At 41.7% G+C, this 12,997-nt stretch overlaps 1 protein-coding gene across 2 annotated transcripts in view; it reads right to left on the bottom strand.

Moving 5' to 3' along the window:
* The window catches only part of LOC115611973 (glypican-5-like), a 331,669-nt gene that overhangs the window by 211,003 nt on the left and 107,669 nt on the right, over positions 1–12,997 (bottom strand). Inside the window, exons 4-6 of one of the 2 annotated variants that reach the window (XM_030495717.1) lie at positions 12,545–12,678; positions 7,413–7,472; positions 5,242–5,367 (exon numbers count right to left, since the gene is read on the bottom strand). In XM_030495717.1, coding sequence (XP_030351577.1) covers positions 5,242–5,367; positions 7,413–7,472; positions 12,545–12,678 — 320 coding nt within the window. The remainder of the gene's footprint in view (positions 1–5,241; positions 5,368–7,412; positions 7,473–12,544; positions 12,679–12,997) is intronic. The other variant, XM_030495718.1, reaches the window with a different exon arrangement.

Raw genomic sequence — 12,997 nt, 5'->3', positions numbered from 1 at the left:
TGAAATGGAATTTATTCCTATTAGAAACAAGGAGAAGTATTCTACCCTTACTGAGACATTTATTTCTTATATTCCTATGCTTTCTTAGTTACATGGACTTTGCTTTGTAAGCATCTTTTAAAAACTAGTGCAGTCCTCTGCGGTGGCACTATTCATATCATAAGTATTTTATCTAAGTACTACAGGCTAGTGACTAGGATTAAGAACATTCTAATCTCATCCTGTGCATGATGCTTTGCATTTATAATATAATTGCTTCTTTCCATCATCAGTGAAGTCTCTCACCTTGTAAAAACAGAAAATAATGCTGGTTGCTGTGTCTCTCAATGCATCTGACAGCTGTTAAGAGTCTGCTAAATGCTAACACTTGTTAGTTTGCTGTCAACATGGCCTTCAAGAGCTTCAGGTTTGCAAATGCTCCACAGCACAAGGTGGCAGGGCAAGAAACAGCAGATAAAATTTGAAATTAGAGAGATTCTGACTGGATGTAAGGAAGAACTTCTGCATCATGAGGACAGTCAAGAAGTGGAACAAGTCACCCAGACAGCTCATGCTGTCTCCATCACTGGAGGTTTTTCAAGACCATACTGGATAAAGCACACAGGAACCTGACCTGATCGCGTAGCAGCTCCAGCTTTGAGCAGGAAGTTGCACCAGAGACCTCCTGAGCTCCCTTCCAAGCTAAAGGCAACTATGGATCTAAGAATATATATTTTTAATTCATGCAACTGTACCATAATTTGCAAAATGCCCCCAAATAAAGCAGGAGAGAGTAGAATCAGCACATTAAACTTACTGGCTTTTCCATTCTTCGTTATGATCAATCCCAAAGCTCTAATTCTAGAAACTTCTTTCTCGGCAATCAAGCAGAAATCCAGAGTATCCCACAGAAATGAATAAAGCCTCTGTGCTTTTCCTGCAGTGCTACTGCTGACAGAGATCATAGAACCATAGAACAGTTTGGATTGGATCTTCAAGGCTCATCTAGTCCGACCCTGCTGCAATAAGCAGGGATACCTTCAGCTAGATCAGGTTGCCCAGAACCACATCCAGCCTGGCCTTGAATGTCTCCATTCAAGGATGCTCGGTCTTTGCTGCCTGATGGTGGGAGCTCTAGAACAGGATATCTCAGCAAAGATTACTCCAGTCAGCTCATCACCCTCTTGGTCCAGAGATGTTGGAAAGAAACCAGCTATGTACTACTCCCATTACCTCATGTTATACACACCTGGCCTCCACATACCTCCTACCTACACTACTTCATCGATCTCCTTATAACTCTTCCTCTTTCCATCATATTCTGTGGCCTGGCATTGGCACTGCATGGCTTACAGAGTCAGTTTTGATCCATCCCTCTCAATCTGACCAAACTCACAGGGATATATTTTATAGAGCAGATAAAGTATGTCTGTTTATGACGGAAAGGTAAACAGTTTCTAGATGAAATCCTTCTGTCTTCACTTCCACAAAATGTCTAATTTTCAATGACCAAAATTGCAGGATTTATTTTCCCATTTGACAAATGTGACCTGGGGGAACAGGGCCCACTGCTGTCCTTTGCTGCTGTTTAACTGATTTTCCTTCATGAGCGGGGAAGAGACCATTTCAGATAGTAGAACACAAAATCCCCACACACCTGAAGTAGCCCAGAGAAAGTGAATATTCTCCTCCTGATCAGCCTAACTCCAGATTTCTGCTTCCTCACATCAAAGGGCAAGATTTACCACAAATTATCCCATTCTATCTTTGAATACATCAGACCTGCACATACAAATAACACACATATTCTCAGAGCAGCCACTGTTCATTTTACAAGACAGACACTAGAAGAACATGGGGCAAATTCAAACCTGTGTCATCAAGTTTGAGTTCATCAGGAGGCTTTATTCACATAGACAGCTGGCTAGCAGCAGACCTAAATAAGAAAAACATTGAGCTATCTTCATCTTTGGTTTGGTTTCCATGCTCACTTCAGCTGTTCCAAGTACTCGCCATAACCCGGGGCCGGCTGCCTAAATTTCAGACATCACCAATGTTGAAGTAAAGGGTTTCAACTGTACCTGTATAAATATTGCCTACTTTTTGTTCTTGTCCTAGTACAACTTGCTTGATACTGCAGGTGGCAAGCAGAAAGTCCCCAGACTGGGGTACCCTGGCCACATGACGAGTTTACATGTGATGAGGGGTAGCTATTAACCATTGCCGCCAATCCTCCCTATGGCTGATGGGGGCTGTGCAGGAGGTCATTAGCAGCCTTACTAACATTTACCTGCTTGCATGGCAATGAACTTTAACACTTCCTCCTCAAGCATCCTGACAGGAGGACACAGAGTGTGCCATTTGAAGCCTGGCAGAGCTCTGCATCATTCTGAAGGGTAAGACTGGGCAAATTTGTATCTGAAAGAGTCACTTCCAACCTAGAGTATTTGGTTTATTCTACAGGATTTAAAACAAACAAACAAACACATCCAAAACTCCCTATACCAACAAAAATACTGCAATCCCTGGAAAATACCCTAAAACCTGAAAAATATTGCAAAAAATATAGCATTTTACAACTTACAGTATCTCCAGAAATTGTTTACACTCCTGGCACAAGTGTAATAGAAGCTAAGTGCTTTTCAAGCATGCTAAGGCTAAATAATTATCTCTGTCTTCCATGTCCAGATGGCTGCTTGCTGGATCCTAAGGAAAGGAGAAAGGGGACAATGAAAGTGCTAAACTCATAAAAACTGCAAGTCTCTAAAGGAAAACAGTTTGAGAAAAGGAAGTCACTGTGATTTGCCACTTCCTTTCTCAGGCAGCTTGCACAGGCCCTGGGAGCCTAACAGCCCATGACATGATTCTGCTCAAGCCTGTGGACAGGTGTCCCCTAATCCCTCCACTTCACACAAAATTCCAAGAAAAACAAGCAAAGTACAAAAGGAGAGAAGGAAGGACAAGAAGTGTGGGTTCCTACTGGGTGTTACAAAACACCCTTCTCTTAGATTCCCAGTCATCTGGTCTAAAAGCTATTTTTATATGCAAGTTTTTAACCCCCAAATATTACACCTGAATACCCTGAGAAAATGATTCCAATCTGAAAAGCAGCTGCTGTAAAAGAATCTCCTTCCCTGCTAAATCAGGGTACTATGCGTCAAACCTGTATACTTCAGTAATATGAACATGGGTTTGCTACCTTTTAACTTCTCATAGCAGTACAAAACCAAGGCAGATTTGGAGAAATGAGCCTGTGTCAAATGCTTTAATGCAATACCAATCACAGTCTGCCACACTCAGAGAAACCCATTCCAGGTAAAATCTACCCATCTACATGCTCCTAAAGAGACACACTGGGAATGATGATGGAATCTTCATCTGTGCAATAGAAAGCTATGCCTGACCAGCTGAGTCTTTCTACTTCTTCTGCCATCACGGATACAATTTCAGATCAAGCTAACCGGCAATAAGTAAAAGATCATTTCATTTGGAAACTCGGGAAATTTCCTCTTGAAACTGAGAGGCAACAAACATAAAATTCCCTAGATTAATTTTCACAAAGCTTTTTCTTTCCCTGCTCCAAATGAAGCTAATTTTTATCTCCTAATCCAACTTCTATATATGCGTTCCAATTTAGAAATGGTTATAGCTCAAGGACAGACGAAAAAAAGGGTAGACAGAAAAATGACAAATATTACAGTGTCTTAAGCCATGCTTACAGATGGTCTTTATAGTTCTAATTCCTGCAAAATAGCATAAAAAATAAAACAATTTTGTTGTTGTTGTGCAGAGAATTGATATATAAAATGCATTTCTTGTTTTATTTTTGGCCGGAAAACTGTTAGTTCTCAAAATTAACTGTGAATCCAGCAATATGTTACCAGCAAAAGGGACTCTGAAGTGGGAAAACTGATTAGAAATACTGATATTCTCCCCATTTCCTCTCTATTACTTTTACAGTGAAAACTTTAATAAATTTAAATCACTGTGCATTAATATTTAGAATACTGCCTTTTTGCCAAAATCTTCAAATATATGATTCTACAATTAATTTTTAATGCCAATATACATTGAAATATTAAACTTTAAAGTCGTCTTTGAATGTGTCAGACGTGTTTATATCTGAACATCTCGGATGGAATTAAGCTGAAGTTACTTACACATGAGACATCTAAGCAGAACTGTGTGGGAGCCAGAACTCCCTTTAATGAGACAGCCTATAATTGTAACATCGCTGTTCCACATTGGAATGATTCCCTAAGTTTCAATCAAGAAAATTGTTTTAAAGCAAGAAAACAGAATGCCAGAACTTTACCTTTTACAACTGCTACAGACAACAAAATAGACTTCAAAAAGAAACATCATGAAAGCCAACATAATCCCATCGAATATCTACGGTTTGACAAATAGACATTTGTGGAAAACACTCACCGGCACACTTCCAACCTGCTCTCACTGCAAAAACTGATGTCTACTTTGACAGTGATTGTAACAGATACAGTTGTATTCTGAATATCTTTTTTTTCTCCTCAGGGCAATGTTGCCTCAGGTTATACAAGAGCAAGAGAAATGGCAGTGAGAAGTTTAGCTCATGGAGGGTGCAAGTGTATTTTCAGTCTGGATTCTAAAGGGTGATGGGAAAGACTGTGATAAAATACAGAGGGGGAAAAAGGTATCTGACAAACTAGAAAGATCTTTTTACCCTACAGATCTTCTAGCTGCTCTAGCAGCACAGAACAGTGCATTTATTAATGGTTACTATGTAAGAATTCCTGCAGAACTGCTCAATTCAAAACGAGTTGTTAATCAAAGTCTGTGTCACAAATTGAAAAGAAATGTCAGGTCTTGTCACTGTTTTCTTTTGCAGGAAGAGCTGCATATTTTATAATTATGGCCGAACATGATGTTCAGCTCTGCACTAATAAGCCCATAAAGAGCAGACTGGAAAGGACCTCCAGTCAGTCACCGAGGTACTGCTTGCTAACTGAGCTTTAGAGGGCAAGATCTCTCTACAATAAAAGAACTGCCTCTCTATAATGAAAAGAAGGGGCTCTACAAAGCAAGGAAGTGTTCCACTGTATTTAATATGGATACCTAAACCTCAACATAAACAACCTTTTATTTTCGCAAAAGCCTTGCTCAATTAAGCAGAGTTTCATTGTGAAGGAGAAACTTACGATGACAACAGTGTCTCAGAATGCTTCTGAACCATCTGAAGGATATGAAGACAGCGTTACAGAAAACTTTTACTTGTAACTTTACCTTTCTACAACATCCTCTCCATTCCAGCAGGTTGAGCTGTCTCTCATCACCAGGTCTCCATCACACAGCCGTTCTGCTATAGAGGCATAAAAGGTTCGGGATCGCTTCATGTAATTGATGAACTCTCTGTAATGTAGGAAGAATACATTTAACAACAGAACAGTAAACTTATGGTTTAAGCCCCCATCAATTTAACCCTCCACAAGATTTAGAGTTTAGAAGCCTTACAGAATTAAGTCACCCAAGTTGATTAATTTCTAACGTATTCCTACTCCTATGTCTCACCCAGTCTTACTTGTCCAGTCTTCATACAAATAATTACACGCAAACGGTGGCTTTAACAAATTACATCAACACAACTCACACAAAATCTGAAAAAGAGTCTACACCTGCTGTTTCTCTATAAACAGATTAAAAAATCAAGAGAAAACATCATCCTTACAGGAATGGGGCCAATTCCTCCTCATCATCACTGTCCATGGCACATTCTTATTAGAAAGAAACTTCTCTCTCGTCCTGCCTGGCACCTCACCTGTGAAGAGGAGGCTGCGTCTGCTGCACTGGGGAATAACCAGAAGTCCTGGCCAGTATAAACACCCCATTTCTGACCATGTGTGTATGGAAAGATGCCTTGTGGGCAAACTGCTGCCTCTTGTATGCTCTGATTATACCTATAATATATATGTGGCTGAAGTAGCCATAAAAATCAACTGTAACAAACCAAATTTTAATTCAGCACAGAGTTGAGAGCATTTCAGAATGAGAAATTACCCTGCCTACACAGCTTTAGAAGCTCCTGTTTGGTGTAAGATGTGAAGGATACTGAGAACAAGATGCAGGCAAACTGAGTTCACAGAGTGACCTGCTTGCCTTGGAAGTCCCTCAGCAGCCCCATTGGGAAGGCCAAAGGACTCATTCCGGTTAATCATAGAATGAACTAGGTTGGAAAAGACCTTTAAGATCATTGAGTCCAACTGTTAACCCCAGGACTGCCAAGCCACTAAACCATGTCACTGAGGGCAAACTGATCTCCCCTCACGCTCTCCACTCGCAGCCACCCCTCATCTCCCCATAGTGACCCACGCTGTGTAGCTGCTGCCCCAACCCCTCATGGCCACCCCACATCTCCCCTCAAGATCTACCCTCATGGCCGCCCCCTGCTCTCCTCTCATGGCCGCCCCTGTTGTCTCCTCACGGCCGCCCCTGTTCTCCCCTCATGGCCGCCCCTGCTCTCCCCTCATGGCCGCTCCTGCTCTCCCCTCATCGCCGCCCCTGTTCTCCCCTCATGGCCGCCCCTGCTCTCCCCTCATGGCCGCTCCTGCTCTTCCCTCAGGGCCGCCCCTGCTCTCCCCTCAGGGCCGCCCCTGCTCTTCCCTCACAACCGCCCCTGCTCTTCCCTCACGGCTGCCCCTGCACTCCTCTCATGGCCGCCCCTGCTCTTGCCTCATGGCCGCTCCTGCTCTCCCCTCCTGGCTGCCCCTGTTCTCCCCTCATGGCCGCTCCTACTCTTCCCTCATGGCCGCCCCAGCTCTCCCATCATGATAGATTAATCACATGGTGTTAAGGAATTAGTGCAGGAAAGCTGTTGTTTTCAGCAAAGAAAAAAGCAGGAATTTTGGGGCTTACAATGAGGGAATCAGCATTTCTATGACTTGACCACTAACTTATAAATATGAGCTCTAAGTCTTCCTAGAGTAAAGCTAGACCCAGAAAGGCCACTTACCAGGTAGAACAGCCTGGGAGCATCAGTTATGAGAGGTGACACCTAACTATTCTATGATTCTATAACACACATGCTAAAGATTTTAAAGATTCTAAAATGCAGTTTTCTTTGAAAGAGAAAAAGAGCACCTTTTTAAGAGTCTAAAGCTTGTCTCAGCTCACCCCAAGAGGCTTAAACTCCTTTGTATTTTCAGCAGAGTGGGGCTCTGACAGTTCAAAGCAGCATCTTAGCAAATGCAGAATTCTGTGTCCTACTCTTAAAGAGTGACAATACTTACTTTTCATCAGTATTAAACTAAACAGACCAGGGTAGAAACACAGTGTCCCGCAGTATAAAAGCGGTGATCAGAAGTTCACCAATTCCTAGATTACAGCTGAAGCAGCAGCTTACAATGGAGAGGAGCTAAGTGTAGAGACAACAAAGTATGTCACCTTGGTTTCGTTCTTACCGAGAGACTTTTTTCAAACTTCTTGATTTGTCATTCTTTGAAGCTTTCAGAGGCAGAGAACTGGAATAGGCCGGGGAGAATAAGCATCAACCAGGAGAGGTTGGGGAGTAGGGGAGAAGCAGGAATTCAGGCAAATGAGGACAAGAAAATGAGAAACAAAAGAGAAAAAAAGTAAAAATTATTTGGAAGAAAGGTCATCAAGCACATGCATAGGATAACATAAGAAAACAAATAAGGAGGAAAATTATCATGAGATTTTTTCCAAAGTATAGACACAATTAAAAATGACAATGCAATACTGGGAAAAAAATAACAAAATATGACTGAGATTGTTTCTGCTGATCCTTTTCAAATCAGGGGACAATTACAGATGCAGCACACAGAGCAAAAATCTGAATAGAAATTCAGTGGTACTTAAATTAACTACAACTGATAACAAATGGAAGAACTGTAAATATATGAAGCTATACAAGAAAACAATGGCAAACAGTTTAGATTGAAAACCATAGGAAGGGGAATATGAAGGAGCAGCACTCATTTTCTGGTACAATGCGCAATTTGCTGTCTCTTAATGAATAATGTAAATACAGGTATTTTTTGCTATTCAGTTCTGGTCACATTGCACCACTGAAAAAAAACCCAAACCAACTTTGCAAAACAGGAGACACAGGCTCTAACCCTAGACTGGAGGAAGAACTGTGGAAATAACCGTGGTAGTTATTTACTGCAAATGCATTTTCTGGCACTGATATCCTGAGGCCCCTTCCTTAACATTAAACATTGCCTTTAACATTAACGTCATGATGCAATTTTATCATAGAATCACAGACTGGTTTGGGTTTGAAAGGACCTTAATGCTCATCCAGTTCCAAGCCCCTGCCATGGGCAGGGACACCTTCCACTAGACCAGGTTGCTCCAAGCCCCTGTGTCCAACCTGCCCTTGAACACTGCAGGGATGGGGCAACCACGGCTTCTCAGGGCACCCTGAACCAGCGCCTCAGCACCCTCATTGTAAAGAATTTTCTCCTCATGTCCAGCCTGACTCCTCTCTTTTAGTTTAAAACCATCACACCTCATCCTACCATAACAGGCCCAGCTAAAAAGTCTCTCCCCTCTCCTGTGGCCAGCCCTGCTGCTAGCTCCCAGAAAGGGTGATGGCTGAGCTGCCAACATCTGGGTGTCCTCAGAAGTGCTGAAGGTGGTCCTTACTCTCTGCAGTAAGAGTTAACTGGATGGGCAAGTATTGTTGAACCCATTTGCAGGCATTACTCTAGCTGTTGCCATTTCTTTATAGATGAGAACAGAGGTCTCATGTATAAAGAAAGAGAGGATGTGCTGTCAAATCATGCCAGTGGAAACTGCGTACAGTTCTGGTGTCCCCAACATAAGAACGACATGGAATTGTTGCAGAAAGTCCAGAGGAGGGTCACAAGGATGATCAGGGGCTGGAGCACCTCCCATACGAAAACAGGCTGAGAAAATTGGGTCTGTTCAGCCTAGAGAAGGCTGCTATGAGGTCCCTTCCAACCCAAACTATTCTATGACTCTATGATTCTATGATCTGCAGTGAGCATCGGGTGAGTGTCACCTGCTACCACTGAAGCAGTGATTCCAACAAAGCCAGTCAAAAAAGGAAATAAGCATTTTTAACAGAGAAAATCTGGAGCTGCTGGAACTTCTGCTTTGGCCATTCAGTCAGAAACGTTTGGTTCGTTTCCACAGTAAGTTAATTTACATCTGGCATTAATAATCTGTTTTGTTCTACCACTTTAATATGCAAATTCTAAGAAAATAACATGATGCCTGACTCAACAGATAGTTAATTTAAAATAAATAGATGCTATTAACTTCAAATATTCCCAAAGCAACTAAAAATGTTTATTTCAAGATAGATCCGTAAGTTCACACTATATCAAAGAAATCCCAACGAAATATCGTTTCAAAGCCTTTTTCCTCCAATTAGGCATGTAATATCAGTCCTGGGGCAGAGGTTGGACTTCATGATCTTAAAGGTTTTTTCCAACCTAGCTGATTCTATGTTACAGTTGTTTGTTAAACATCACATGGTTTTATATACAGATCTGTAACTAGTCTATGCTTAGTGGTTTGAAATATTACATGCAGCAGACATTCTAAAAGACAGGTATTCAGCTTTGGTAGGAGACCAGACCCTGACCAGAATAGTACTTTGTGCTGAACTCAGCAGTAACATTCCACTGATTGAAATTCTGTACATGCCATGTACATTCTCTGTACCATTGTATGGTTTCAATTTTCTTGTCATCTCTACTACATGTTATCGGAACCTCCACATTAAACAAAATGACTGCAGCAGCAATGCTGCCAGTTTTAGTTAATCACTGAATAAAATTGTGCAATGGAAAAAAAAATTAATAATCAAATCTATGCTTTTCAGCTTAACCAGAGGAAAAGGTTTCCTACAAGATCATTTATTCCAGTTTCAGCTTTTTACACTATTGTCCCTGACACAGTGTTGTGTAACAAAAAATATGCAGGAATGGAATGCAGTGGAAAAGAAAAATAGATGGGAAATATCCCAGGAACCCATGAGAGTCAGAGGAGAGAAAAAAAGGTTCAACTTCCACGAGAGAGGATTCAGTTGCTGTGTGAATTCAGGGACCATGCAGGACCATGCTGTGCAGAACAGCGGAGGGTGAGGAGGACAGCCTCCAGCCAGACTCAGAAACACACACCCAGAAGACAGATGTCAGGCAAAGAGACACCATCTTCGCCATCCCACTTTTCAACTGCACCAGCAGCCTTGGCTTTACTGAAGAGCTGAAACCAGACATTCTTGGACTCTTTGGAAATGGAGCTTGACTTTGTAACCAGCCTTGCAAAGGAGCATGCATACATATGTAGGTAATAAGCTGTTTGGCACTAGGTTTTTAAGGGTCAGTACCTCTAAGCAGGTACTACAGAAGAGATGCGAGGCCACTTTATTGTGGTTTCTCCTGGTTCTTCTCTTTTTGCTTAGGAATACTCTGACACATTAAGGGAATACATCACAGCTTTTCTGTTCACTTGGGGAGTGCTGGCTCATTCCTTCTCTTTTTCTTTCTTTATTCTAAAAGGCAGGAGTCATGTTCCATGTCCCCCTTGAATTAAGGATCATTTGGAGGCATGCCTACTACACAGACCAACAGACTCACCCAGTCAGGCCCTGTCCCTGTGTGACTTTGTACCTAAACTGACAGACAGCTGACATTATTGTTCTTCCTTTTTTACATCGCCAGAAGGAATGGCACCAAAAAAGATTCTCACGTAATTACTCCCTTAATTCAGATCCCCTGTAGCAGTTATCTGTCACTCAGTGCATTTTACACAACCCACTGCAGGAATGTTTTCACCCATTCATTTTAAAGTTTCATTACCCAAGATTACTTTTTATTGCTATCACATTTGATTAAATGCTGGATGAGAAACAACACAGTGATGTAGCCAATCACTGTGTTTTTCACTCTATTTACTGTTTCATTAGTTCCCAAGAAGCAAAGTACAAGCTTCATGCCATGAGGTTTATAGGAAGTTATGGGAAATTTGGAAATAATCTCCTGTTATTAATTATGGCATGGCTCCATCATTCATTTTTGGTGGATAAGGTCTCCATAATACCTATAACACTATTTCAGTAATGTTTGATGCTATGTAAGGATGGGTTTAGTTTAGATTTTTTTGATAGATGAACTTTCAGAGCGCAAACCAATTTGGGGGAACTGTCTAATTTACAGTATATTAGTTTTAATATGTTTTCTTTTCCATCTACAGGTCTCACAGGTCAATATCCAAATAATTCTAGATGGTTGGGAAGGGGAAGGAGCAGATCCCCAGGTGAGAAAGAACTGCTGTCATGCCGTTAAAGCCACCAAATTGCATCTTTTTAAGAGGTTACCTGTTCATAGGTTGGCAATTCTGCCTTTTTGCTTGTGTGTAAGTCCAAGCGAAGTCAAGGAGTTACACAGAAAATGGCCTAGGGCTCTGTGTCTTTAAAAACAGTTACAAAGGGATAAAAATACCACTATCACTCAAAAAACTTATATTGCTGCTATTACTTTTACCTTTCAAAGCAGTGTTTGTTTCATTCATGCAAGCTTAGATGAAAATCAAGATAGAAATGGATAAAAATCTCATCTAAAACACTCAAACCCCAGAATCCAGGCTATGTAAATTTTAATATTGCTGTCTGTCATGCACCTATCCAACACGGAGATAAAATGGACCCCCTGGACAGATTAGATACTGCTTTTAGATAGAGGCGTAAGCCCAGCACGATCCCACTCACTTTGCTGAAGTTGTTCCAGATTAATGCTGGTGTTACAGAGAACAACATGTTAGCCAGAAATATGTCATTGTGATTTTATGGTCAGTTAACTCTGACATCTACTCATGCGTCATGAGTGGGACTGCAAAGACATTCGTCCCTCCCCACTTACAACGAGGAAAGTGAACATGAGCTACATGAGGGAAAGTGAAAGAAAGACTAGGAGACCTGGGAGCAGAGACACTCATGCCAGGACAGTGGCAGCAATTCAGCCGTCTAGTGTCTCAAATGGCAAGCAACTGAAGAACAGAAGCCAAGATGGACACAAGAAGCCTAAACATAAATGCATCTGCTCTGGTTTTGTTGTGTAACAAATCAAGGAGATTGCCAGGGATCTCATTACTCCTCCCCAGCCCTCTGAAATGGGGGACTGACTCTGTGTCTTTCCTTTTCACCCCTTTCTCCTTCCCACCTCTGCCCCTGTATAAGCTCAAGTCCTTAAAGACCTGGGCAGTTGTATTTTAAGTAATTGAGACTCAACTGTGGAAATTACTCAGACTTTGTGGAACAAAAGCTTTCATCATTTTCACTGGAAGTTTCTGGAAGTAATGAACACCTTGGTGCTAAGTAATGACATCAAGTCTGGCCTGTAAAAAGCTTTTCTTGGAGAGACTTGCAGTGAAATACCACAAAGACATCTGTGTAACTATCAGTGATGGCAATGGCTGGGTAACACACAGGCAAGGTGACAGAACTCTGGCTCTGGCTTAACCACTATGATGCAAGGAACCATTAACACAAACTGTGAGGCAGAGAGTTTATTTCAAAGCAACTGTTGCTTAGGGTTACCTTCTTCTATTGTTCAGACTAGCGTGAGCCATCACAAATGTCTGGGTGTCAGCAGTCGCTTCCTTCACTGGCACTATATTGTCTGATGACAGGTTCCCTTCTTGCTGTTTGGGTTGTCCACACACTTTATCGACCTGTATGAAAGGAAGGGAAAGGAAAACTGGATTTGAATGGAGATTTCGTGACTTACAATTGCCCAAAGGTCTGTTTGTGCCTTGTGGTCGGTGTTTACTGCAAGAGAAGGTGTCTGGGCGAGAGAAAGAAAGGATTCTTCTTACCAGGACCTGGAAACCAGTCCCCTGCATAAGAATGACCAACGTAGAAGGCAGTGCAAAGAGCACTGCTACCAGGAAGCCAACAGTCATGGGTTTGTGACTGGATACCTGGACTATAGCACACATGAGAAGAGGCTGAAATAGTGACTGATGGAAGTGTTGCCAAACCAAACTTTTA

The sequence above is a fragment of the Strigops habroptila genome, chromosome 8, assembly GCF_004027225.2.
Source record: "Strigops habroptila isolate Jane chromosome 8, bStrHab1.2.pri, whole genome shotgun sequence".
Classification (NCBI taxonomy): domain Eukaryota; kingdom Metazoa; phylum Chordata; class Aves; order Psittaciformes; family Psittacidae; genus Strigops; species Strigops habroptila.
This window is presented reverse-complemented; position numbering and strand designations above follow the sequence as displayed.